Here is a 23,098-nt window from a genome sequence, read left to right on the forward strand (position 1 = left end):
AAGCTGGAAAATGGCTAATTTAATTGTATAGTTTTTGTTGTATTACAGATGTTCTGAACACGTATTTCCTGCTAAAGGTTCTCCGAGCAGTTTTACATTTTTGAACTATAATAAGATTAGAAAGGCTTTATTAATCCTTAGTGGGGAAACTCATTTGCCACCAAATCAACTCATACATAAAATGTGTTAACTTTTTTTTTTTTGTATTTAAAGCAGGTTTTAATTGTTTCACTTTGATAAACATCCGTACCAGCAGTTGTGAGAGCTTTTTGACATTCTGTTGTGTTCAGGTGAGTTCCCCTCAACTAAATTAATCACTTTTCCACCTTCATATTCTCAAAATGAATGTTGTGAAGCTTTCTGAAATTAAATGACACCGTTTATGTTAAACAAAATAAAGCATAACATTAAAAGTCTGTAATACTAAAGGCTTGTTTAATGCAATTAACTGAGTGGTGCTTTACTTTACAGACTGGTTTAAGCAGTTTTCATACCAAACAGAAATAATCCATTCAGTTGAACAGGGGCTCTCCACCAAGGGACTGTCACCAAAAAACAACACTGAGAGAAAATGTACAATACACAATTATACCACCAGTTCCATGACAGTAATTTACATTGAACAGAAATATAAAAATGTGTATATTGCAGACTTCTTTTCTCGATTTTTTCTCGAATGTTTAGAGGCCCGAAGAGGTGAAAGTATTTCTTAAGAATAAACAAAAAATTTAAATTAGAGAAAAGGAAATAAATAAACTACGAATAATTGCAGGACTGCAACTAACGGCTACTTTCCTTATCGATAGATCTGTAAATCATTTTGCTGCGTAATCAATTAATGCATTGGCCTATGATGTCAGGAAATAGGGAACAATTTGTAATTGAGAAACTGGACATTTTACAGATTATTTCACATTCTTTACACGCATCAACAAAATGATTTTCACATTGATGATTAATCCGTTGTCAAAATAGTTCATTTCAGCTCTAATAAATTGTGAAACTGCTCCTTTTCATTGTTATTGCCTTAATAATCTTGTGACACACTTGTTGGGAACCATATTTTATATATTTTTGCCAACAATCCGTACAAACGGGTGTGTGGGGGGCCTCTAACACTGCATCTCCACCTATTTTCTCCACTGCAAGCCCACTTTTTAATTCACACCCGTTCACACCTTTGCATTTACGGACATCCCCTGCTGTGTGCGTGTAGTGTGGTGTGTGCGTGTGTGCGTGTGCGCGTGTGTGTGTGCGTGTGTGTGTGTGTGTATAATGGGGGGGTATGAGGGGGGAGGTTAGGAATTTGCATCTGATTATTGTTTGTCAACCAATGATCTGACTGTTCGGACCGGAGACTCTCTCCACGCCTCTCCCTCTCCGGGCTGTCTGACTGAACGTTGCGGGTTCTCAAACTCTGAAAACACAATCACACGCAAAAGCCGAATGCGTGGATATCATGCAGTCACATGAAAACACTTCATTTGCAGCTGAAAAACACACGAGCCACCTTTCCTCTTCCTCTTCTTGGTGTCTTTTGCTCTGTGTGTAACCGAAGGGGGGGGGAGACTGGATTCAGAATCGGGGAAAACAGGAATGTTTTTTTCCGGTTCCAAAGAGTGTAAAAACCAAACGGAAGCCGACGTGGTAAGTTTACATTTCTCTTTATTTTTCATTTGCGTTATTTTGCAGCCTAATGTATCATTGTCGTTCGCGTGGCTTCCTTCTTTCTGCCGCTTCTCTCTGTGTTCACTCGTCACACACAGGACGCAGCTTTTTTGAATCGATAGTGTACATTATTGTTAAAGTAGCGGATGCACTCACCTGCCTATTGTTACACGACGAACGTAATGTAGTGTACTGGCACCATGTCTTGTAATGAAACCTAATAGAAGAGCTGGTGTTTCACTTTATTTAAAGGTTTTCTGGCGGTTACACCGAGTTGTTTTTACCGAATTCAGAGTGGCGTATTAAACGTTACTGTCAGTTACTAAACTGTTCAACGGTCCGATTGTTCGCTTGATGTCAGGCTCAATCTAAAATACTGTCACAAATGTAACACCATAACTTGGCTACTTGAGTTAATAAAAGCAGATTATTGACAGTATTACCGGGTGCTCTAGCTAGAGGCGAATAACGGATAAACCAACTGCAAATGGGTTTGCTTTTTAAAATATCAACAATTGCTAATTACAATGATTTTAAAATGATTTAAATGCTCATGGTTGCAGCACGTCCTGTAGAATTTGAACCCACCATTTTTTTTTTTTTTTTTTTTACAACGTCATTAAACATCCTTTCACGTCATTACATCCCATCGCCCTTAACGTGGATGATAAAAAGCCAGTTCATGTGACAGTTTGGTGCGTAAAATGTCATGTTGGCGTTCACAGCCGAAACAGTGAGCTGATTCAGGGATGAAGTTGGCTTTATGAATGGATTTGAAGCTGCTGTTTAGGCTGTTGCTCCTCGCATTAATAGTAAAAAAAAAAAAAAGTACCTGTAGGCTACTTTACTTTTATATTTGTGGCGGAAATATTCTATTTTCTACTCCATGTATTTGAGCTGCAGTTACTGGTTTCAGATTCTGAGTAGTTAGTTATAAAAAAAAATATATATATATGAGTTATGATTTATTATTGTAGATTATTAAGAAACCCAGTGATATATACATTTGATAAAATGTGGCCCAACCTTTACATTTAAGTGATGCTTACATATAAATGCATCAATAATTGTGATCCAATTAAAATAGATGTATTATTCTGAAACAACTGTTCTGCATAATGAGTAGCCTACTTTTCCTTTTGGTAATTTCGATATATTTTGATTCTAATACTCGCATGACTTTTACTTACAACAGAATATTTATTCACTGCCGTTTTGCTAGTCTTATTGAATAATATATCTGAGTACTTCTTCCACCACTGCAGAGTGGCAATGATGATGTAATGTTGTGGTAATGTTGGTTTTTGGCAGGGCAGTATTTTCCAAGAAAGAGGTACACCCAAAATGTCAGCCTGTTCAAGAGCTGAGGTGAAATCCTTCTCATACAGTGTTATTTCTGTGGAAGTGAATGGCAAAGGTGGATTCGGTGGATAGAGGAGTCTGTCAGCGTCTGATAGTGGCTGAGATCAAGACAAGTCCGACATGTCAGGGCAGTGATATGGACACAATGAGCTGCTTTCAGTACTACAGCTGGGTGGTGGGATTCAAAAAGGGCTCAGTAGGTCTTCTTACTCTGTGTTTCAGTCTGGTAGGATAAGCCAAGCCAACAAACCTTACAGCCACAACCAAACCAGACTGTTTTTTTGTGATTGGTGTTAGATAGTTTCTCACCAAGTAGTGGGGGTTGGGGCAGCGCATGCACAGGAAGCTGGTTTGGCTTTAAAGCCTCGTATAGTACTTTGCCTGAATGACCTAAAACATATATGTTGTGAAAGCAGTTAGAAAGTCTGGTTTCAGTGGATAGTTTCATTGTTCTGGTCTCATCTAAATGTGGTTTCGGAGGCTTTCCCACCTCGTCACAATGAGAACATGAAAGAAGAATAACGTATAGTAGTTTAAAAACAACACAGCCGTTTTATCACAAGAATACAATATATTGGCCCATCAGTTTCATATGAAACTGAGATGACAGGAACACAGTAATGAAATGTAGATGAGATTTTGAACCCTGGAAACCTGCACCAGAAATCTGGTCGACAGGAGCACGATGGAGAAAAGTTTTCTTTTCGATTTTCCTGGAGAAAGAAGGATTTTCACACCAACTCGCACACTCGAATGCTTGAATACTGGTCGGGTTTTGCTGCTCCTTGTTTCTTATGTAACCGGCCACTTTGGCAGGAAACCAGCCATCATTTGCTGTTGTGATTCCATCACTGGACCCAAAAAATTGTGGTTGAAAAAAATAAAACAAATTGTGGCACCTGCTGCTTTCCAATGTGATTATTAAGCACTGAAATTCTTTCAGGCCCTTTTCGCACCCTGCACCCCACCATCCTCCAATCACTTCACAGGCTTGACAATTAATTGTCCCACTAATCATTTCGGTCCAATCTGGCATATGGTAACCTGGGGCCATAACTGCACCAGCTCCGTGTTTCCAACGAAGAGAAATACTGCTGCAGCAAGCGAGTGGAGGGCGGTGTTTACATTGTGATTGGCTCATTGTGGATTAGAAACGTATGGCCGGCGATAAAGTTCAGGTCTTAAAAGGCCTCCCTTTGCTTTTGCATAATGCAGGCTGTACATAATAAGTAACACTCCTTTTTATGAAACTAGGTCTACATAAAGACACTTGTTGTTGCTCTTGATGCGAAGATCTGATGGACGCATGTGTTGTATTTCTGTCGAGACTCTAGTTTCCTATCAAAGGGAGGTGTTGAAAAAGTGGCAGACCTTGACTTGGTTATATGTCAATATAATATTTATATTGTGGTTCCACATATTGTAGGACTTTGGTTATTAAACCATGACGTTATAGCTTGACTATTGTGTCTTTGCAGGCTGAAAGGCTGCCGTAATTATGTAATGCAGGCGTCTAAAGTTATTAGTCTGTTTCAGTGTATGGAAATGCCCACAACTTGGTGGTCATGCAAACATTTTAGATTGTTATAACTATCTTAATATCTTACGTTTTGCCTCAAGGAAAATGTCTTTGTCATAAAGAAAAGGCTTCTGTAACAGTTGACACATTACTAGAAAGTAACTGAAAATGTGCTGTAGAAAAATAAATCTATTCATTTATTAAAAAAGATTACATTTATAGAAACCTAATGCAGTGTTGAAACAGTTGGTCATCATAAAATTAATTGAAAATCATTTTACTAATCAATCACCACCAATCATTTATCAAGCTAAAACCCCCAACACTCGCTGACTTCAGCTTTTCCAATGTGAGGATTGTTTTTTTTTAAAGCTTAGAAGCTTCATTTATTTAAAAAAAGAAAGAAAGATAAATTCATCATGAAAATAAGTATTAGTTGCAGCCCTAATTTGATTCTAATTTGTTGCTTTCCAGATTATTTCTCATCGTGTCAGATGTGCACATTTAATGAAAACCAAATATCAGCTTGACGTCAGTCTTGCCATAGCTGACATACGTGTTGCTGCTTGGCCATCGACCATGCCTGTCCTCTCAAAGCTTTGGTGTGTATTTGTACTTTTTGTCTTGTTGTTTTGGTGTTGTGTGCTCTTGCTTACTGGAACAGTTCCTTCTCTTGACATGTAAGCTGGTCCCTGTGGCCTTTTCTCTAATCAAGTGTTTGATGTGACTGTGTTGAATGCAACTCATGTTAACACAAAAGTCTGTGTATGAGGACTTATCATCCCATTTAGATCTAGAGTTCTGTTTGATCAATGTACACATAAAGATGCAAACAGGCCTCCTTATATTTCAACGTTTACAAGCAGAAATCCACACACACCTACTCTCAGCCCGGGGATGTTTAAGCAGCAAGTGTAATATGCAAGTAGCCTCTTCAGTTAGCCTCCGAGCATCGAGGCAGAATGAGCGGCAGTCGCTAGCAGTTGGCCACTAAACTGGTTAGTGGCTGTAAATTAATGACCGACAAACATGCGAAGACAAGACCGACAGGTCTGACACCAGTTTGTTGTCTCATTGTCAAACTATAATCCTTCACAAGAATGTAAAGGCTGTTTTTATGTTATCTTATAAGAGCATGGGCGTTGCCTTAAGGCCTATTGTGTCACTTGAATGTTTCAGCAATAGCCCACCTGTAAATATCAGCCTAAATTGTGTCAGTCAAAGTGAGTGCTGTGTTCCCACACCACACATTTCCCTGCCATTAAAGGAGCGGGAAGCAGCGTGGCTTGGCTGGTTTTCAGCTGCTCCTGTGCCAAAAGCTACATTTCTGAAGGGCCTGTTCGGCACGTGGGGGTTTAACTCTGTTATCCTGCCAAAAAATGCAGGAAAATTGACTTCGCTGCTTGGGCCGGAGCCACGGGGGAATCCCAGCAGGGCTGACGGTGACGCAGGCTGAGAGCGGACTACGAAAGGGTTTGAGCTTTTGGGATGCCCTGCAGTTCCTGAACTGAGCTGCTAGTGCAGTCGTAGGCTTTGGGTTTTGAGTCAGCGGTTGACTGCAATCTATCCTCGTACTTGTCTGCCTGGAAACCAGCTAACAGCTGCAACATGCTGGCATGTCCATCAAACCTGAAGCATTTGCTTTGGCTGGAAGACTGCCCAAGCAATCAAAATCTAATTTACTCAGAGCCATGCCAAATGATACGCATCCTTCATGGGTTTTTATTAGGCAGAGCGAAGGCATAATTCAATTATAATCCACATTTAACGCAGACGTGACTGTTGCTGTTCTGGATGTCTCCATGTACAATGCACAGAGGTCTTTATCTAAGATTTCCACTCATGCATCGCCCCTCTGCAGACAAAAGACTCCATTGTTAAAGATCACAATGCAGTGACGTGACTGCACAGTCACCATATAATCAACACGATAATCCAGTTTGGGACCCCACCCCACCTCCCCGCACTAGAGGAACTGTCATCACACGGTCAGTTCAGAGTTAAAATAGCAGTGCATTGAGCAGGGTCATGCAGCCTCCTGAACCACAGTTTTTATGGCAAAGTCTGCTCACATGAGGAGCAATATTAGTCATTTATGTAAGTTGTAGAGGCATTAAGGCAGTGAATTAGTTTCCCCTAATACAATCATCACATGATTTTTCTGGTAAAACCACTAATACAGGAAGCAATAAGATTGAGTAATACAAGAACAAGTTATGATGTACAGAGACAACTGTACAAAACTAATCCAGTACAGTCAAGATTGTGTCAGAAAGGTGTTGATTTGAAGTACAAGGAACAAAAGGTCCATAAGACAAACTAACGTCATTGTTGTCCTTTAGTAGCGACTATCTTTGCCTCCTTTTAGAGTGGCCTGTGTTTCTCTACCAGAGCTGTCATCAAATGAGATTCATGCTTGCTCTCATAATACTACAGTCTACATGTGAAGCTATAGCACGGTGAGGTCAATATCCACCACTGGACATAAATGCCAGCAGACGTTTTCAGCTGAATCAGCTTACGTGAAACTATAAAGTCTGATATCTTTTCCTGCTGTTAGAGGAAGTCCTTCCATATAGCAGAGTTCAAATGTGTTGTACGTTTCCCCTGTGGGCTGTCGTATAATTACTTGTCTATACACGTTCTATATTATACTTTAACCCACATGGAAATGTTTTGTTCCACTTGTAGTGATTCAGTGTGTTTTTAATGTTTACTGATATTTATTTACATTAATCACACATAGCTGATGTCTTGTGCCAATATTCAATATAACATTTTAGTTTTTAATACCACAAGTACTTGTTCCTGTCCTATTGTGGGACACACAAGTGGAAAAGACACCAACCATTGATGCTGCTTGCTACTAATCTAGATAGTAGAGGAAATGTAGCTTTTTTTCTAATATTGTACTCTGTGTAAAGTGTGATAGAGAAGAGCACCAGACAAATACATGCATGGAATTCAAATTTCCCTGCAAGGTATCTACCAGCACAGAGAGAGGCCATTTTTCTTTCATTTCCTTCACTTATTTCCAAGTGGAAACCACTTGAATCCAGACTTTTTATGATAAATGCTGTAACATCAGTTGCTACAAATCACTTTGAGCCTCACTGGCTTGCCCGGCTGAATCCTGTTGCTTGATAGATAGCCACAGAAGTGGATCACTGGATTATTTTTGCTCTATGCCCACTTCATTTATGGCATAGCTGGGGCTAATCAGATTTGGCTCACTGTGTTGCCTTTGCTCGCTGGAAGAGGTCAGTGGAAAGTGCGTGACGAGCCTGTTCGACACTTCCTCAATGATCTTGTTGTTGGTGCAGTGAGGCTCAATGGAGCCTGTGTTATTGCCTTGCGAGGTAATACTGCAAGGAATGTGAGTGAGGGACACATAATCAAGACCAGCACCACTGACCAACTTCTTGTTTTTGTGCTTTTTTCCCCCCTTTTTATGTAGAAAGGGTCATGAATGGCTACAGTTTTACTGCAGTCACTTCTGTCATATCCAATGCGAACCAGTGTTTACATGGAGCGTTAATGCTTTCAACAAAACAATTTAAAAACAACGTTTTGATGACATTTACAAAATAAAATACCCGACTTTCTGCTGCCATGACTGTTGGAAATCAACAGAGAAGTATCCCATTTGTCCAGGAGTATATGTGCTGATAACATCAGTACAAAGCCTGTTTCACTACTTTGCATAACATTACAGTATAGTACACACTGACAAACGGTGCATGACAAGTGATGAGCGACGATAATATGATAAAACCTAACAGACCCTGAAGCTGGTTGTGTAAGGAATAATCTGTAGACTCCGAGTCAGGTTGGAGTCTTTTATTCAAAACAGGTCTAGCATGAGCATAAAAGATAATTTGTTAAATAAAGTACAGTGCAACACGTACATCAACGGAAATTCCAAGGAAGACATTAATAATACCACCCAAACTGATTTACACGTGATCTCTAGGGAGCGAAGTGCAGGAAACGCCAGCAAAAGAGTGCTTATAGCACCCGAGGTGGAGACAAAACAACATGTGGGTTACCACTTTAAGAATCTAGCTCTCATTTTCCAGTCAACCAGGACAGAGAGGCGTTCATTCAAATACCCAGTCTCACACCCGGTTCATCTCAAAATGACCACACAGCTTTTTCAGGCAGAGTGGTTTGTTCTTTCAGTACATCAAGGAAATGACAGACTTTTATTCCTAATGTTGAAGGGCAAGATGTATCTGCACTGATGCATGGAAACAAAACTACCTACAGAGGAAAAACTCTGGTGTTAATGTCTGTGTTGCCCTATGAGTACTTCTATACTAGTTTGTAGCACACACGATGTGAATTATAGGGCCACAACGATGAATTGCTGCACATTCACCGTACTAAGCATTGTGTCGTTAGCAGGCTCTGAAGCTCTTTCTAGAGTACATTCGACAGGCTATGTGTCTATGCAAGCAGCCAGTCCTGTATGTTATGTGTGCATACATGTGCACAAGAGACCCACACATGTATGTGAGGCGGTGTGGGTCTCTTTATCTCATTGGAGTTAGACCCTTACCTCTCGTTCTTATCACTCTGTCCTGTTTGCTCAGACCTTGCAATGTTCTACCTCTCAAATGTGGGTTTAGAAAAAAAGGAGGTTTAACCCATTAGCTCTCGTCGTTTCTACTTTACCCTTTATTCAGCCAACTGTTGAAGTTTATTTTCCGTTGGCTCCCCCCTGCCACCCGTACCAGTCTCCCTTCAGCCAATGAGTCCTAATGGTCTTAGTCAGCTGTTTTCTATGCTGTATAAAGATCTTTATTGCAATGTGGGATTATATCAATAGTCTGTTATTGTCCCCCTGCCCTCCCCATGAGGTCAGAGGTCACTGTGGTGTATAGAGCAGAAGTCCTGAATGCTGGTAGGGACTCACTGTATTGCTCAAAGACAGAGAGGGTGGAGGCTTGAGTCTGATACTCATAGTTCAAGTGCCCCCCAAAGTCTGTCGTCAAATGTAAAGTCAAGCGTAAGGGAGGGACTTTATGAATGTGAGAGAGAGAGAGACAACATGTCAGACAGCTAACAGACCAGCAGTCAGCGCTTAGGTGAAGCAGTTAACGGCTGTCAGATAGAAGACACTTTAAATCAAACATTGCTTTTAGCTGTGTCATTGTTTTGCATGAAGAGTGGTCTTCATATTGACTAGAACCGCCTTAAAAAAAAAACATATGTCAGCCATCACAGCATGATTTACATTTGTCCTTTAGTCTTTAGTAAACACAAGATGCCAAGTAGTCATATTGATTTTAGAAAGCCTTCATAAAGGTCTGGCAATGGAATTGCGGAGGAAATCCTCTATTAGTCTGCAAAGTATTTCCTATTAAATGGCCTTTACCACAGCTACTCAGATATGGTGAATGTTGCAGTGATGGGGTGAAAAACATGAAGCAAATAGGTTGCTGTAATGCTGTAAAAGCACTTTGACTGGCAGAAACAATGAAACCTGTCTGCTTTCAGACCACAGCAGCAACTTTCTCATAATTCATTTTTTTCTGTTGGTCCATGCAACAGTTTTTGAACAAAGCGGAATTTCCCAAAAATAGCTGGTTACTGTCCCAAATGGTAGATAAGGTAAAGAAATTACCCAAAGTACAGTGGTGATTTCCCACCCAGGCTACAGTATAAAGGAGATCCAGCAGGGGATTTTAAGCGGTTTCATCCCTGGACCACTGAGACTGCTTGGTTCACTGAGCTGTGGTTTGGATATTAAAAGCTCATTCTAGCAAAGGTCTGTTCAATCCTAATGTGAGAGAACCTTCAGACATTTTGTTGCACCCAAAGGGGTTGGTGTGGCTCCACCAGCTTCCTAAAGCATTGTTAACGAGCTCTGTTCATAAATCAGTATCTGGCGGACACATTTGTCTTTGGATAGTCTTCTTTACATTTTTTCTAGTACTGTGTTTTCATGTATTCTTGTTAGTACATGATTATATCAATGTCATATGTAAAAGGTTGTATAAGCATCAAACCATCATTTAGGGAAGTGGGTGGGTGGAGGCGGGTTGTGGGCTGGGGGTTGGGGGACAAGGGACGCGTAATGGTGCAATGTAATTTTCACCATCTAGCGTGTAGGAAATGGTGATGTCTGTGATGAACCGTGGCATGAAACAAAGCGACCACTTCTGCTTCCCTCTGCACAGGAAGAGTGAAATGAAAAGCTTTGTTGTAATCACTTCTGTCTTTGAAATTATATTTATGACACACACTGAGAGAGAGAGAGACACACGGTGTCAGAGCCAGTATGGTTTTGGGGCTCAAACATGGAGTGAAACTTGTGCTGATTCGCACAAGTTTAAAGTGTGGCTACTAACGTGTTGGTTAGTGAGAATTGTATAATATATTGTGCATGTACAAGCAGTTTCATGTACGGGATGTTATGAAGTGAGTTTGCCTCATGTTCCTTAATGCAAAATAAATGGATAGATCTTGGTTTTGCCCTCCGTCATGTGTCACTGACAGAGGTAAATAGAGCAGAGACATGTTGTCTTTGTCAAACCAGATCCAGTTAGGTAAGATGGTTTAATCCTGTTTAAACTGGCACTATTCTCCATCTGGCAACTGTAGCCGTTCAGTCGTGCCTCTATAGCCCTTAAAGAATGTAATGAATCAATATTGAATATCTGTAGGCTGCCTCGCTGCATCTGCTCCGTCAGTTGTCACTTCCTTCACAGGTTTCACAGCTCTTGTTTCCTTGCGCAACACTTCTCGTACATGCAGCTAATAGAGGGTGACTGAAATATTTCTTCCTGTGCATGCTGGGGTTTATCATTGACTGTTGACAAGAGATTTTGTCGACGCGTTGCATTTTATTAAACACTTTTTAAGACTTTTTGCCGTAGTGGCAGACCCTTAGAAGTACATTTTGTGGCTCAGGCATCTGACCGGTTGATCAGAGGGTGTCAACTGTATGCTGATTGCTGCCGGTTGGCCGTTCCGTGGGGACTGAGGGCATTTGTCGTCTCGGTTTCCTTCAAACTTGCTATTGTGATTCAGCCATTGTGATTCTGCCTGACCACATATAAACCAACTGTGGCCGTTGATACACAATTAATGAGGTTACTCAGCTTTGAGGCGTGGAGATGACTAAATGACAATGCATCATGGGGAAAGGCGCATTAACATATCTGACGCACAATTCCCAGATGAGTCAGACCTGTGGATCTTATGCTGCACTGGCTGACTGAGAAACAAAATCGCACCCGGCTAAAACATCTGCTTGCAGTGTAACAGTGATAACCTGGATGTTTGTGGGTGTTGTCCATCATGTTTTCATGACTGTAGATATGAGATATGGAAAACGGTCCATTTTCCTGTGAATGGAAGCAGCACTTAATTACATTATTCAGCCTATGTAGAGACCTTACGTGTGCATATATACTGTTTATCCTTCTCTTGAGTTCAGAACATGCCGACATGGTAATTACTCCACCATACCCGTGAAATGCTGGTATGATTTTCTGTGTAATTCCAGTGAGCCACATGAGCCACATGCAGGAGAAAAACAAGCCTGTTTCCTTGTAGCCTCCCAAGAACAATATCCCTTCATGATTATTTCCTCATTGCAGTGTGATGATCAGGTGTAATGTGGGCAGGGACTGCTGTGGTGGCCACATTGTAGACAGGTTAGCATGGCTGGTTGTATGTAGTAGTAACTGGTGTCCTAGAGTTTCCCCATGGGATGTGGTCTTCATCTTGCCTCAAGGAGCTGCTGACTCAAAAATGATTTGCGAAAGCTTGTTCCACTTGAAAGGGTTTCATGACTCTGATCATGCTGTTTCAGAGGCTTCTTTTGCACTTAGACATAATATAAAAAAATATGGTTGAAACGTTAATGCCTTATAAATTGTCTTTCTTATTTGTTTCTGAATATTGGTGCAAAGGTTTGTTTTCCAACTACCTCAAACCAAAATCAGTACAGGGTGGTTGAGTTGCTTCTATTAGTGATTCAACTTTAACTGTATCTCATTCATGCTTTCATTCAGAGTGCACTCATGTGTAAGAAGTGCAATGCAAAACCCGAAGTTTTTGAAAGTCCAAGATCATGGCAGGTGGTGGCTACACGTTCACGTATTAGTCAGCATAGATGAGATGAGTGGTGGCGTACAGTCACAGCTGCCTCCTGTCATGACTGGCACTTCAGCAGGTCCAGCATCTGCACTTGAAATGAATTTCCCCACACGTTGTTGACTTGGGGTTGAACTCTTGTCTCTGCCTGACTGATCTGAGCTTCAAACCCAGATTCCTTAACATTTGTAACACGCTCTGTGTAAACCGAGTGGGCAGAGCGTTACTCCCACTCCGTCGAGCTGTAGGTGTGATCACTGTGGTGTTGTAACAGTTGACTAAAGGGAACAGACATTATTGATGCAAGCATGTTGAAGCTCATTGCTTATAACAGACACTGCTTTGCATACCTGAGCACTTTTGGGAACAGGTACGTCGGAGAAGCATTACTGCCGACAGATGTTGCATAAAAACTCCCCGCTGTGTCACTACACTTGCAATAAAACATTTTCATGAGGGGGAAACACACCAGTCATACCTGAGCAGAGTCACACCTCTGAATATTACTTGTGTTTTAACAAACTTGTGAAATTATAGACAATGTCGATGAGACAGTGCTGACTGGTAGGCTGAAATTAATCTTGGCTTTGACCCAACCAGGTGAAGAAAGTGATGGTTCTGTGATTTCATTTCCTCTTGTTGCTGAGGCTCAAACACTCTGTCCTCCTGTGTGAACGGCCTGTCTGGTCTGGTTTTTTTGTATGAGTAATCGTGCACATGTTGCACAACTGACAACTCGGAAAGTGCGTCTTTATGCTTCACATGGATTTCAGACTGAAGTGAGCATTTTTGTTTGTGAAATTGGGTATTAAAGTCGTGATTTAAGTTGACAGGGCGGCTCTGTAGTCATCGCACTACTTTACAAAACTTCAGTCAGGATATTAATAGTCATGAATCTAAAGGTGATTGATCAAGTTCCCCAAATAATTTGTTGGAGTTTTTCCTGCCGTATCATCCCTTAACATGATATATCGCTTTATATAAAGGGTGTTTGCAAAACAGGAAGACAAAGTCAATGCAATAGAAAAATCAAAATGACACCATATACAAACTGAGACTGTAGTTTTGGATTCATCACAACTGTATCATGTCGGAGGAGCAAGAGAAGATGTCCGCTTTAGTGATTGGCTAATGAATGGAAAGTTTAAAAATAGAGACATTTTTGATGATGAACAAAAAGCTGTTGCCCTTCGACTGAAGGTGCTGATGCTAACAAAAAGTGGGGAAGTAGCAGTCTGACACTTTTTATTCTTTCTCTCCCTCAGGTCTTTGTAGTCTGTCAGCATACTCGTGTCCTCCTACCTTCACTTCCGCTACTTGTGCCTCACTGAACGCTTTGATACAAGAAAGAGTCCTCTTGTCTCCAGAACTGCAGCCGACCTTTCTCAGAACTCAGACCAACCTCCTCTTCCTCCTCCTTCCACTTCAAAACTAAAAACCTTCCAACCTCCAGCCTGCTGCTAGCTGCTTCACCACAGACACGGTTGGCAATCGCTCTTCCTGTGCAGAAGGGTTGACCAACCAACGTCCCCGGACTGGCCCTGGACTGGTGCTCCTTCAGTGGGGGAGGGAGGGGAAGGAAGGCCGCTGAATTCCGCGCCGCTTTCCCCGGAGATGAAGCTGCAGGCTGTCATGGAGAACCTGCACAGGCAGCAGAGGGCCAAGCTGCTGATGGAGCAGCAGCTACAGCAGCAAGTCGCCACCCAACACACTCAGGTCCGTACAATTGTTGGAGGAGGGGATGAGCCGATGGGGAGCCCGGCCCCTGAGGCGGAGCAGGCCCAGATGGCAGCACTGGCAGCCATGCGTGCGGCGGCGGCCGGGCTGCAGAGGGTGTCGGAAAGCCCCATGTCAGATCGCAGCAGCGGTGGCGAGGACGAAGGTGACGATGATGACAATGAAAACGGGGAGGAGCATTACAAGGACATGATGGGGTCAGATGAGGAGGAGCAAATGTGAGTACTGAATGTCTTTGTTCAATTTGCCCTGAAACATGTCATCTGTGCCAATGGCGCTCTTCCTTGACCTGTACAATATTCTGTTTTTAATACACACAGCAAACGGAAATGGGACGAGGAAGACTTTGAAGGCGAGATGGAAGAAGATTTTGATGACGACCTGGCGGAGGAGGGTCTGCCAACGGGCCATGCCGCGGTGGCTCCCGGGAAGGGCATCCTCCTGCTGCCCCACCGACAACTCCATCCCCACTCCCAGCTGCTGAAAGCCCGTCCAAGTGTCGACCAGGAGCCCCGCTTAGCCATCCTGCCTCCCCACGCGACGCACAGCCATGTAGGCGGGCAGGACCATGGAGACTGGACCTACGAAGAGCAGTTCAGACAAGTAAGATGCCCTCGTATTTCTTCATTTACCTCATGCTCTACTGCCTGGTGTGTTCTTCTTATTTTAATTTGCAACTACATGTAAATGAACATTGCTACTGTAGATTCAGTCATGTCAAAGTCTGCAGCTTTGACTCTTGCAGTCAGGTTGTCACTGTGAAGAATCATATCAGCTAGATCCCTAAAAAAGTCTGCTGCTGTAGCACACTAAGGATACAGATGCATCTAAAATGTTTGTTGACCAATGAGTCACATCTGGCCTTCGCACCCCTCACATCAGGTCACTTTCCAAGCTGAAGAAATTGGCCAGTGTAGGAAATTAAGACCAGCCAGATGTTGATGAACCCTACGCTGAGGCTTTTAAGTTTGTCTTTGCCACCTGACATTCTGGCACGCTACATCTGTTAAAGGTTCTGGTATAAAACTGGCAGAGCAGCTTAGTGCCTGGTAAGACTTGACATTTACCAATCACTGTGGCCTGAGAGTGAGATGACTGCTAGCTGAGGCAGAGAAGCTGAGGGCAGCGAGAGGGGAGAGGGGAGGGTGCATTTTAACAGATTTACCATGCTGGCGTTTACTGTAAACATGCTAGTGGGCTGGATATTATGAGGGAGGCCCCGGTGTAATAAGAAGGGCCGTTTACATGAGGGATTTAAGTCTGTCAACAAGTTCAGATGGAGTGCTGCTGCTGATTTAAAAAAAAAAAAAAAGACTGAGAGACAAGGGAACAGAGGAACAAAGTAAAATCAACTCACTGTTCACCACTGCCGATTAAAAAAAACTAAAAACTTGTTCCATGATACCCAATTTCTTTACATTTTCTGCCATATTTGCCATCGCATAGTTCATATTCATCTCATTTCCAAAAAACATTGATTAGTACCATTAGTACAATATAAAATGCTATGTAAATGTGTTGGAGATGGTAATAGTTAGTATCCATTATTGAATCAATTTATCAGTTAAACCCTTTCAATTATCCTTGTCTAAAAACTAAGGCTGCTAGACTGTGATTAAATGTGGCATACTGTATAACCGAGCCTCCGTTTTATGCAAAACCAGCTGATACGACATAATGGAAACTATTATTATCATTCAAGCACTCCTGTAGTCCTGTAGCAATATTTCAAGCCATAAAACATCTTTAACAGAATGAGCAGCAGCTTGCTTTTACATTTTACTAAACTCTTTTAGAAGAGCAAACTGGTTTAGGAATTGCCCAATCGCTAAGTCCTGCCCCTCGAACACAGACTCTGACCAGGGGTCCGACAACTAACCGTCTCTGCTCTATAAACTCTCAAGCGATCGTTTCAGATTTTCTTCATTTTCATGCTGGTTTTGTTGGATTTTGCGCTAGTCGTGGTTAAAGGCTGTGTTATAATGATACTCAATACCCGGAGAGGTTGGAAGGAGATATGCCTTTCTAAAATGTTTCTACGTTAAAACCTTTGGAGCTAACATTAGCAGAGTATGTTACACATCGTTTACTAGCATTAGCATCTGTGCTACGCTAACTACTAAAAGTATACTGAATGTATACATATGCTGCTTTGGGTTTTTAATTATTGTAACAATGAAATAAGACCTACTCTGCTTTACAGGAACAGTGTTGTTCCGAAATTACATTATGTTCTGTCGAGATCACCAGGTGATGTGGTGGTTCCCTTTTACACTGTGATCTGTAGCTTTAGTTTCTATCTTTATCTTCTTAACCATTTTTGCTGCTGAATCAGTTTGACAGAAAGGACATAGCCTTCAAACGAATATTGTAGACCCTTCTGTCTGCTTTTCTCTGAAATCACTTTTTTGTTATCCCCAAAATTGGATGATATTTATCTAGGAAGTGCAGTTGGTGACAGTGTGGGCTCCACGGTAGCTTTGACAGCTTGACGTAGTAGCTGTCCAGCGGTGGGTGGACATAGAAATTTAGAAACTGACATTGATGCCTTCAGTATGTTGGAGGTAAACAACTTAAACCCAACCATGTGCTTCATTTTTAAACCTAACCATGTATTCTGTAATTTAAGGCCTGTTTTTTTGTAATTACACAGCATATGGAATATAACTCCTCTAAAACCTACACTCTGCTTCTCTAAATAGTCCACCTCCCCCTGTAAAGCCATGTGGGGATAACTTGAATTGATACTCTCAACAGTTGGTGGCTTTCATATGTCAGGTAGGAACATTTTTATCATTACATGTCAGTCAGTTGCTGACGGTTATATAATCAAGTCCGCCAGAATATTGGCTGTTAAAATAGAGTTACCCCATCCACAGTTGATTGAAAACGATGTCACGCCCACACAATGTCAAACTCCTCCTACTAAAGTGGGACAAAGCAGAGCGGAAGACCAAGCTGCATGCTGTCATTTAAAACCTGCATGCTGACATATCGGGAACAAAGCAACAATGGTCACATCTGTTTGCCGGGAGTCTTGGCTCTCAACCTCAGTGCTGCTTATAGTGTATAATGTGGTGAATACAGGATTTTAGTCGTGCACGTTATTCACACAGGACTCATTTGGCCCTTGGATGATTACTGTGATTAGTAATAATTGCAGCTTTAGTGATTATAATGCTCCGTGACTGTGCTGTGTAAAGCAAAAATGGCCGACCTGTTATGACGAAGACAGTCTGCCCCCTGATAATTCAAACCCAAATCAAACTCAGTAATATCAGCTTATATTTGGTTGGTGCCATTTTTCATCTGCTTCTTCTTTTTTTTTATCTGAAACTGCCATTTGTGGTTTCTTCTTGTCATGGGAAAGAAGACAGTTAAGTCTACAGACCACAGTTTCTTAATGCATTTTCAGTGCAAACTTGATCGGTGGAGGTTAAGAAATGTAAAATGTTGAAATTATATTGTAATGTGTGTAATAGTGGTGAGTCATAAAAGCCCAAAGCAAAATGTCAAAACTTACTTTGGCTGCACGCAAGCACATGTACAGCTGGCTGAAACATCCCCAAAAAATTTAATATGGTGCAGCTATCAAGGCGAGGAAAACTTCACCCGAAACCACTCGAACTCACAAAAACCATCATAATTGGAGCTTCAAAAAGTTAATTGCTATACCTGACAAGCTCTCATAGGCTGAAACAGACTTATCATGTCACTATTGTTTAAAATGTCGTGCTACCTACCTTGCTCTTACACATTAATGTTGAGTATTCAGCTGTTGCATGTTGAGGCAGAAGTGCAATAGAGAGTTAAGTCGAACTATGAACTCAAGCATTAGCCTAGCAGTCCATTTTTATCATAAAACTCTGTGACTACAGACAAATAGTGTAGAAACAGCACTCCTTAACAACTGGATAAGGCCTCTGTGTTTTGGGCATGGGACACATCTGGTTGCAGGTGGGCTACCCATCTCAGTCATAATTGTGTATCTCTTTTTTAATTCCACACACAAATGAAAATATTTTTAAGTATCAAGTACTTACAAGTAAGTAAGTATTATAAGTATTTTAAAGAGCGGACAAGAGATGTAATTGGTTATTCTTAAATTTAGCGTTCCATGCAGTTGCATATGAGCTGAATCTTTAAAATATGTGTACCCTTTAACCAGTACTGATCATATTGTTTGCTCTTGTCTACATAACAAAATGGCATAAATGCAATACATATTTTTTTCACTTTCGAAGATTATATCTCCAAGAATAATGGGAGAAAGTCAAGATCTCCTGCATTGTGAGTGCCCATAACTTACTCTAAGTCTCATGTGTTCTGGAGTTAAACGCGTTTTGTAGGGCACACTGAGTGGGGAGGAAGGGGTTAAGGCTGTACAGTTTATTTTGGGCAGGTGGGTGGAGGCTGTTGGAATGTGCCTGAGGGAGGGTGATAATGTGGCCACTGGGAACCCAGATCCTCAGCAGAGAGTCTGCGTGCCTCTATCAGTTGGCAGCAGTTGGAGCTCTTCCAAACGAAGAAAGGTCCTTTTCTCTGTTGCGTTTAAAGTCATGTCATTTGTTAAATCACAATATCACATCATACAGTGTGATACAATGTGCATCACAACTGTGGTGGTTCCTGACCCAGTCCAAGGTAAACCTTTCCATACCAAGCTTAAGGAAAAAGATGGAGAAACCTTAAGAGAGGACATTCAAAACAGACTCCTCACATGTCAATTTGAAAAGAAGTTGTAACAGTTAGTAGAAATACAAAATACAGCAGCTGGATTGTAATCTAACAACAGGTATTTAACTCATTTATATATAGTAAAGTGAATCTAATTTAAGTCGGTAAAGAAAGTCTGACAAATGACTCCAATAAAATAATTCCAATGTCCTTGAATATGACTTTTGCACACCTCTCTAGATCCAAGGTGCCATGTGGGTGAGGAAGCATGCACACAAACCCCACTTTTAGGTGAGGTTTGCCCTCAGGCTGTGTGTGTGTGGCTGAAATATATCAGCCAAGGCCCGACCTGCATTCCTGGTGAATCAGCCGGCTACCTTCCTCTCTCCCCACTCTTAGCTGAAAGGTCAGACTAAATCAAGCCAGCAAGTGTCATATCTGGCTGTGGCAGAGTGCAGAGGTATTGAATAAAGGACAAGGATTCATGCAGGTATCAGATTATGCCAGCATATTTGGATTATTTTGTAATTGAAACCAATTTTGTGCTGCTGGTGGTATGCCATTTCAGCCTCAGCAGAGTTATTTCAGTGATACCACTGCAGCTCTCCCCCATACCAACCTGTTCTCATTCCTGACTCTTCAAATACCGACGCTTGGTCAGTGGCCCTCTGCGTCTGATACCGATGCACTTAAGCACCCTTTAACATCGTCATGAGACCTCCACTGTAAGGCCAACCGCGTCAATGGTAGACGGTCAGAACAACTGTATAAAAGGGGTGAAAGTCCGCTATGGGCTTTGTGGGAGGGGAGGTTGACCGGGTCAAACATACATGGGACTTTTACCCAGGAACCCCATGTGTAACCAAGCCAGCAAACAGATCTGGGTTTTATCCCATCTCCTAAGCCTAACCAAATAGTTGTGTTGCTTAAGTAAACCTAAAAACTAAGTAAACCTTTGATGAAAGTTTTTTTTGAAAAGACACTATTTATTTAACAAGCAGAAACGGATATGCCTTCCCTGACCCGTCCAAAATGCGGTACCTAGAGCTTCATAGTTTGAAGCTTAGGACCACTCACCAAGCATCATTATTTTACGAACTGGAAGTGAGAATGTGTTGTCCGTACATCTCTAACTTTAGATATCCATATCAACATCACTCTTTGCACTGCATTTTTCATTTTCTAGGTCACGTTTAATGATTAATAGATCTAGTGCTGATATAAGTATGACATTTAGGTTTTAAAATCAATACTCTCCTGGTTTTTAAGTGATATGTGACAGAGAGCCCTTTTTAACTCAGCTGAAAAATAAACACTGACCAGAAGATAGACTAGATATGATTGATCAAGAGTTTCCAAAGTACCTCTAGTGTCTCACAATATATGCTTCTAATATTTATGTTTGTGAAGGGTCATTTTACCCAATTTATAAAGATAAATCCCATTGAATCCATCGTATTGGGGCAGCAGAAAAGAGATGGATACAAATTCTGAAGAGGCTATAAATACACAATGTAATTGAGCGCCGTTAAGCAGCAATATTATATGTATTTTCTTCATCTTGAGAAGAACTAAACATTTTATCTTAGCTATGTTATCTACATGAGCTACGTGAGCTACATTAGCTACGCTAGCAACGTTTGCCAGTGAGCCTCGACTTGTCCTGCTAATTCTTATCTAATAGCTTTAGATAATCTTGTCGTCTAGCTGCTGGACTCCCAACAATATGATTGTGAAAGATGACCGAATGAGGAAAGTCATGATTCATTTTTTGTAATACATTTCTTCCCTCTTTCCTCCGTTCTTTGGCTCCTTGGTATCTCCACAAAATATTTGCCCCCTTTGATAAACAATATCGTCCTCAGGCCAGAATTTGTCCAAAGGCCGTGCAGAGCCTTTGAAGTCTCCTCTCCTGTGTCTCTGTCTGCTTTAAACACCAGCAGCTGGGCAGATGGAGCCCAGATGGACAGTGAAGTAGGGATGTCTTTAAAAATTCATGGCACTCACCATGATCAGGGCGAATGGAGGGGAGTTGGCATTAAACATTAAATTGCTCACACACACACGCACACACACACTCATTGGGAGTGGGGGGAAGGGGCTGTTAGTGACAACAGGAAGTGTAGCTCGAATGAGAGCCAATTGGGAGCGACACTTACTGGGATTGCCCGTCAGGTTTCTGCTGATACAGCTGTCTGATAAGTGCTCGTCAGGTTTATATTCCTCTGTAGTTTCGTCCAGGCCTTTTGGTCTGCCTGAGGGTTGTATGAAAAGGACGGACCATATTGTTTCTGCATTTCATATGAACTTGTGCATTTTCACAGCTGTAGATTTGTTTATTCAAAAAGCTGAAAGCTGCTTTGAATTATAGAATTTAAATATATGAACTTTCTTAATGTCCCTTGTGTTGACACGTTGACAAAATCATGCAATAAATAAATTATTTTCCATTTATTTGACAGTTTGTTGTCCTCCATCCTCAAATCGACTGGCCTTTTTGCTGTTAATGAATTACTCACGTCAAACTATGTTTAGGAATTGTAATGCTTTGTCTTTGCACTACTTGGTAATAACTCAAGCAACATTTTACACACTGTTTTTCTCCAATGCATTAACTGTAATCCATTATTTCAGAGTACATCTCAGCTCAACAAACTATTTATTTACCTGGAACAGGTTCTCTGAACTTAAGTCTGCAGGGGTTTAATTTATCTGCACTGGGGAGTTGTCATGAATTAATTATGTTGGGCCTGGATAAACCTCTGTGTGCAGTGATCCTGTGTTTAACAAAAAGAAAACAAGGTTAATGGGCCCTGTTCATTTCATGAGAACAAAAGGCCAAAAAACTAAGGTCGTGGCAGCATGAGAAGACCCCTGAAAGTCTTCCTGTTGAGTGGAGAGTCAACAGCACAGGGGGGGGGGGGGGGGGGGCGAGTAGGTGTGACTGAGGGAGCAGGGGAAAATAACAGTCAGTTGCCAAGTAGAGTGTGTAGTACATGCTCGTTTTGACTGTGAAGCTGTGAGCATTATAATCATGTCCAACATGCAGCGTGCAGCACATAGCTGATGTCAGAAGCTGAACAGCCATGGGGATTCTAGAAATTGGCAAGCGCTCAATACGGAGAAGGAGAGGGGGGTTGGAGCAGGAATGTAAACAAAGATTGCGTAAAGGCTAAGGCGAGCTCCTTCGTCCTGTCTTTTTCTTTGGCTGTCTTGTTATGTTGTATAGATCTTGTAATTTTGCACGCTCCTGGATTACTCGTGTGGTTACTCCCTCAAGCTTCCTCCTAACTTCAGTGTGTTCATGTAGAATGAGGAAATCATTATTTTGAGGCAGGGACACTTGCACAAATCCTTCACTGGCTTTGCCTCTGTTGTGTGTGAATGTTAGTCTCAATCTTTCTCTCCTTTCTAAAGGAAATATGTGACTTCTTTCTTTCGCCATTTTGTTCCTGCATGATGAACTCTGTACTGTAGCCTTTTGTCTTAATATAAGCTCAGAAAATATTTGCACTTAATGGTTGCAGTTGTCAACAAACAAGACTCTTAAGGGACATCTTTTCATACTACGACCCTGAAGGCATTCATTTGAACAAAAGCAGTGCATGGGTGCTGTTGCCTTCAGATGCTTTTGAAAAGGTAGCGTGTGCTGAAAGCTTTCATTCCTGAAAGAATCAATTAAGAAATAGGTCAAGCACACATAAAGATACTTTGCTGCGCGTTGTCAAGGTCTGTGCAATCAATAGCTCAAACGTTATGCAGAGCAGGGCACATTTTCTCACTTTTCCATCATCACATTTGACTCCTGTGACAACACGAGCTGTCCTGTTTTGTCTGTATATGATAAAAGCTGAAATTCCTTAGTTGTGTGGGCATGGCTCTGTTCACGCTACAGACACAAATAGTGATTCTTTACGCCCATGTCCCACCAATGTGGACTGATAATTGACCTTTTCCACTGCATATAGTTTAACGTGTCATAGGAAGAAAGCAACAGGCGTAACTAATGACATTGACAATGGCTAC

The 23,098-nt window shown here is 41.5% G+C and overlaps 1 protein-coding gene across 2 annotated transcripts in view; it reads left to right on the forward strand.

Annotated features, from left to right (window-relative positions):
- Positions 1-1,381: 1,381 nt before the first annotated feature.
- arid3a (AT-rich interactive domain 3A) overlaps positions 1,382-23,098 on the forward strand; it is a 42,583-nt gene continuing 20,866 nt past the window's right edge. Inside the window, exons 1-4 of one of the 2 annotated variants that reach the window (XM_076088193.1) lie at positions 1,382-1,647; positions 5,024-5,151; positions 13,924-14,613; positions 14,716-14,998. In XM_076088193.1, the coding sequence (XP_075944308.1) occupies positions 14,273-14,613; positions 14,716-14,998 (624 nt within the window). In that variant the 5' untranslated portion in view covers positions 1,382-1,647; positions 5,024-5,151; positions 13,924-14,272. The remainder of the gene's footprint in view (positions 1,648-5,023; positions 5,152-13,923; positions 14,614-14,715; positions 14,999-23,098) is intronic. The other variant, XM_076088192.1, reaches the window with a different exon arrangement.

The sequence above is a fragment of the Anarhichas minor genome, unplaced genomic scaffold (assembly GCF_050575085.1).
Source record: "Anarhichas minor isolate MPS153535 unplaced genomic scaffold, ASM5057508v1 ptg000010l, whole genome shotgun sequence".
Taxonomy (NCBI): Eukaryota; Metazoa; Chordata; class Actinopteri; order Perciformes; family Anarhichadidae; genus Anarhichas; species Anarhichas minor.